The following is a 5,201-nucleotide window of genomic DNA, read 5'->3' as shown; positions in this document are numbered from 1 at the left end:
AGATACTATGAGAGAGACTAAGGGCTGTAGGGGAGTGTGGAGGAACCAGCTGGCAAAAATCTTGGGAACTGGACTGAAGCTTGATTTGCAGCTATCTGCAAGGTGGGGGGTGGTGGTGCAAGAGTTGGCAGCCAGGATGATAACTGCACTACCAAGGGAACCATCTGGAGAAATGGAGGGTTCTATGAGATTTAGAATAATCCTTGTAAAAACCTCATTGAAAAATGGGGTTTATGTTCAGCCTGCCTATGTAAACTGCCTTGAATCTATGAGAAAGGTGGCATACAAATTCCCAAACAAACAAACAAACAAACAAACAAACAAACAAACAAACAAACAGTGGCTATCACCATACCTAGTGGCAATGAATTCCACAGACTAACAATGCCCAAACATTGTTCAATGTAACAATTTCAATGTAACAATGCACTGTTTGAAGAAGGCTCTCCTTTTGTCTGTCTTCCCACCAATCAGCTGAATTGAATTTGAATAACTCCAGTTCTAGGGTTGTGAGAGGGAGGAAAGCATTTTTTCTCATCACCCTATGCACAGTTTTGTAGGTCTCAATCATGTCATAAGAACATAAGAGCCCTGCTGGATAGAGCCAAAGGCCCATCTAGTCCAGCTTCCTGGATCTTACAATGGCCCACCACATGCTTCAGGAAGCACACACAAGATTCTTGCACCCTCGTGCCCTCCCTTGCACCTGTCATTCTGAGGTAGCCTGCTTCTAAAATCAGGGTGTTGCACATACCCATCACGGTTTGGCCCCCTTTCCAGGGCCTGCCTTGGGAGCTGGAGGCCCAAACGGAAACATTTTTGCAGGGCCCCAAGTTCACAACCAAGCTCTGTAGAAGATTAGAGATCTAAATAAAATGTATTATAGACTTTATATCTCTAGGGTAGAATGGAAAGCCACCCAAATATGGGCTTAAAAAGCGCATGTGAGTTCATGGACCAAATGGATCTAAGCAGATTTTAATACACTGTTGCATCCATGGAAGCCTACAGGTAAACAAACAAAACGTGATGACCTTTGAAAAGTTAACAGCTACAAAATCGCTTGTTTTAGTGATTGTGAGATGATTAAGTTGAAACATTGATTTTATTTTCTGTTTAGGAAAAAACACAAATTCAAAATGTCCATTGCAATGTGTTGTTGTGCGCATAAGACAAGATTAGAGCAGGTTACCCTTGTGCCAGAGACCCTTAGATGTGGGGCTCAATTGGGAGCAGTCAGCTTTGGGGTGAATCACCTTCCCTTGACAGCAAGCACTCCCAGAACCAAGTGGGATGGCTTGTGGGATCCCAAGTGGAATCTTCTGGATGGCTCCCTCCTTCTGGCCTTTTTCATCCTTTGGGGGCCCTCAGACACCATTGGAGACTCTTTGGCTAGCCTTCTACATGCTTTTGAAGAGACACTTGGCCAACAGTCTGAGGCTAAGAGGCAAAGAAGGAAGGCCCATAGCCAGGGAGACAGACCAGGGACAGACTGCACTTGCTCCCGGTGTGGAAGGGATTGTCACTCCCGGATTGGCCTTTTCAGCCACACTAGACGCTGTGCCAGAACCACCTTTCAGAGCGCGATACCAGAGTCTTTCGAGACTGAAGGTTGCCAATACAATACTACATGCTTCATGGGGGGGGGGGGAGGAAGAGATGTGCCCTTGTTCTTGTGTCCTCGCATCTTGGCTCTCTTTTTCATAGCTGCTGGGCCACTCCAATTTGCATCCTGGTGGCCGTGGCCTTCACAAGTGTCTGTGTGGTGGTGGTGGTGGTGGGGGGAGAGAGAACTAGTGTGACTAGATAGGAGGAGGGGAGCCAGCCTGAGTGGCAGATAAATTATGCCAGGCATGGACATCGCCCCTTCCCAACTCCCAGAAATTTGCCCCCTGTCAAAAACTCTACTGGCCTCAAATGTGTTGCCTTGCTGGCATCACTTTGGGTTGTGGTTTGGGGCTGGAATCGGGGTGGGGGGACTCTCACCAGTGGCAAGGCCTCACTAGGCATCAGCATAGCTGGTTCTCTGGAGGACTAGAGACGTAAATCATGCTAGGGTCCTGGGTGCACACCTGACAGGCATCACTGGGGGGACGACACAAATAGCTCCTGAAGGATATTTAGGAGAGGGGATGGAGGGTTGCAGTAAGGTTTGGAGATCTGCGCTCTCCTATCAGACTGGGACCAGACTAGGGGGAGCTTAGGGGGCCTCCCTCTCTATCTTCCTGGGGCAGGTGGAGTCACACCCAGGCGATGGCAGCACTTGAAGCGGGCTGGGCCTGGCTGGGTAACCGATAAGCAGGCAGAGTAGCTGGAAACCTCCAGGGTGTTTGGCTTGCGGGGGGGGGGGAGAAAAAGACAGGGGGGGCAGCTCCTGCTTCCAAAGATTGGGAAATGACCACTCCAGGGGAGATGCCCCCCAACCTTGCTGGAGGGTCCAGCTGGGATGCTGAGCAGCCCGGAAGGGGAGCAAAAGGAGTTCCTGAGTGGGCCCAATTAATGCCCCACACACAAGCAAAGTGTGTGTGCGGCTGCCACAGTGACACATACAATAGTGTGAGCTCCGTCCGAAGGCCTCTGCACCCAAGGGAGTGCTCCTAGGGCAGGGAAGGGGTTGAATACCCTGTCCCTGACACTGACCACTCCAAGGCTGCAATTCTATCCACTCATCTGGGAGCAAGCACCGCTGACTACACTGGGACTTACTTCTGAGTAGACACGCATAGGCTTGAGCTCCAAGAGAAACTGCAGCCTTCTCTTCTCCATGCAGAGAGTGTGTCCGGGGTGCAACTCTTTCCATTCATGGTGTGCTCAGCAAAATACATGCAGGCTCTTTACAATGGTGCTCTTGAACTCAAGGGCCTCCTAACCAGTGGCGTAGCTAGAGGGGGTGCAAAGCACCAAGTTTTGCAGGCACCTGAATGCGCCCTGCAAGTGGCCCCTCCCCGTCAGATCCATTCCAGGTAGTGGGAGCAAAAGGGAGGCCTTTGCAGAAAAGGCAGGGAGGCCTGGCAGGCACTGTGATCAGTGGTGTAGCTAGAGGGGGGTGCAAAGCACTAAGTCTTGCGGGGAGTCTCATTGCAGTGTGAAGGGCCCTCCCTTTGGAGCCATTCCAGGTGGTGGGAGCAGAAGGGAGGCCTGGCAGGGGCTGTGATCAGTGGCATAGCTAGAGGGGGTGCAAAGGACTAAGTCTTGCAGGGATCCTCATTGCAGTAGTCAAGGCCCCCCCCTTCGGAGCCATTCCACCTGGTTTGAGGTGTACGCCTGGCTCCGAAGGGAAGGGGGAGAGGCCCGTTGCACGCTATGGTGAGGATCCCTGCAAGACTTAGTGCTTTGCCCCCCCTAGCGACGCCACTGGTGTGATTCAGTGGCCAGTTCATTGGACTGCAAGGAAAGCAGCCAAGGCCAGCCAGAGATCACCAGAGACCGGCCAGCCAGCTCCCTCTCCATCTTCAACAGGCAAAGACTGTAGAATTCAGCAAAATTTAGCCAGCTAACAGCCCAATCCTATGCATGTCTACTCAGAAGTATGTCCCATTAGAGTCAATGGGGCTTACTCCCAGGAAAGTCTGGATAGGCTTGGGCTGTAAGGCTGTATGAGCCCGCCCCATTGACTATAATGGAACTTACTTCTGAGTAGACATGCCTAGGCTTGGGCTGTGAGACTACTGGCAAGACAGCAGCAAGACCTTTCCTTATCAGCCCCAACCAGTTTATTCCCCCCAGTTGGTTCAACCAGCGCCTGCTCTTCCATTCCCCCCCCCAACCCTTAGCATGTTACTCATTGCGGGCTTATCAGAAGAGACAGCCTGAGCTTTCTCCCTAAGCGTCCTCGAAATTCATGGATCCCATCGAACATGCTCTCCTGCCGGAGGAAAGAGGCTGGGAGTGCTGGCCTTGCAGGGCAGAGTTGTGCACTGGAGGCCTAGGAGAGGGGGGTAAAGGGGGTAATTTGTACCCGGGGCCCAGGGTCCAAAAGGGGGCTCAGGAGCCAAAGGAGCAGGCCCAGAAATTTCCTGGGATCTTCTGTTTTCCTAGCTACTCAGACTCGTTGCCTGCGTGGGATGCTGGGGACACTACTGAGGCCACATGGGTTGGTAGACCTGGGCTCCAAAGACTTTTCCAGGTGTCTCTACCCTCCCCTGTTTTGCCCCTCCCTGCCCCTATTCTGCTTGCCCATCACCACCCTCCCCCCCCTCGCTGTTCCACGCCCTCTCTTTGCAAAGGGGCCCCAAAGAAACTGTGTACCCTCTGATAAAATTCCTCTCAGAGGCCCTGCTCCTTCGCATCCCACCCCTGCCCAGGCCTTCTGACGGCACCCCTCCCGTCCACCAGGCGCCTGGGGGCAGTGAGGATGGGTGGGGCGCCTTCTGGAGGCAAGGGGGTGGGGGGCGGGGCTGGGCGGTGGGCCGTCCCCGCCGTCCCAATATAAGGGCTGCTCGTCTTCCGAGGGCACTGGAGACTCAGGACTGCCAAGATGCTGACTGCCACCGACAAGACCAACGTGAAGGCCATCTGGGCCCCCGTGGTCAACAATGCCGAGCTTTTCGGCGCAGAATTCCTGGAGAGGTGAGCTTCCCCGCCTGCCTGCCCGTCCGCCCCGTCGGGTCCCTCTCCAGCAGTGGCAGCTGACGCCCCTCTCTCTTCTGCCCCCCACCCAGGCTCTTCTGTGTCTTCCCCTCCACCAAGACCTACTTCCCCGACTACGACCTGAGCCACAACTCCCCCGACATCAAGGCCCAGGGCAAGAAGATCGCGGAGGCCCTGACCCGCGCCGTCGGGAACCTGGATGATGTGGCTGGCACCCTGTCCGCGCTCAGCGACCTGCACGCCGAGAAGCTGCGGGTGGACCCCGTCAACTTTGGGGTGAGTTCATCTTCTCCGGGTGGGTCAGGGGAGGGGCCTGATCCCCCACCCATCGGGGGTCCTGCTCCTGCCCTCCTGCCCTGACAACCCCCCCTTCTCTTTCCCCCTTGCAGAAACTGCGCGAATGCATCGAAGTGACCTTGGCAGCCCACCACGGGGGCCTCATCAAGGCAGACGTGCTGTGCTCCCTGGACAAGTTCCTGTGCGCCGTGGCCCGCGTGCTGGCTGCCAGGTACCGCTAGACCAGCCTGAGCCAGGCCTTCACGCCCCCACAATCTACCCTGACCCACAGCCTGTCTCCCCCTGGCATCTGCAATAAACCTGTTGACCTGAAA

The 5,201-nt window shown here is 54.5% G+C and overlaps 1 protein-coding gene across 1 annotated transcript; it reads left to right on the top strand.

Annotated features, from left to right (window-relative positions):
- Window positions 1-4,443: 4,443 nt before the first annotated feature.
- On the top strand, window positions 4,444-5,201 carry LOC136663797 (hemoglobin subunit alpha-A-like). Its single transcript, XM_066640738.1, has 3 exons — window positions 4,444-4,569; window positions 4,662-4,866; window positions 4,980-5,201. Exons 1-3 carry the CDS (start codon window positions 4,478-4,480, stop codon window positions 5,106-5,108), a joined length of 426 nt encoding a protein of 141 aa, XP_066496835.1. The 5' UTR covers window positions 4,444-4,477; the 3' UTR covers window positions 5,109-5,201.

Source organism: Tiliqua scincoides, chromosome 13 (genome assembly GCF_035046505.1).
Source record: "Tiliqua scincoides isolate rTilSci1 chromosome 13, rTilSci1.hap2, whole genome shotgun sequence".
Lineage (NCBI taxonomy): Eukaryota > Metazoa > Chordata > Lepidosauria > Squamata > Scincidae > Tiliqua > Tiliqua scincoides.
The sequence above is the reverse complement of the archived record's forward strand: the minus strand, read 5'-3'. Positions and strand labels throughout refer to the sequence as shown.

Bases quoted from the DNA above. Each gene is read 5' to 3' on its own strand.
- LOC136663797 (XM_066640738.1), top strand. From the start codon at position 4,478: ATGCTGACTGCCACCGACAAGACCAACGTGAAGGCCATCTGGGCCCCC. The intron at 4,570-4,661 runs GTGAGCTTCCCC...CCCCCCACCCAG, and splicing joins GGCGCAGAATTCCTGGAGAG to GCTCTTCTGTGTCTTCCCCT. The intron at 4,867-4,979 runs GTGAGTTCATCT...TCCCCCTTGCAG, and splicing joins TGGACCCCGTCAACTTTGGG to AAACTGCGCGAATGCATCGA.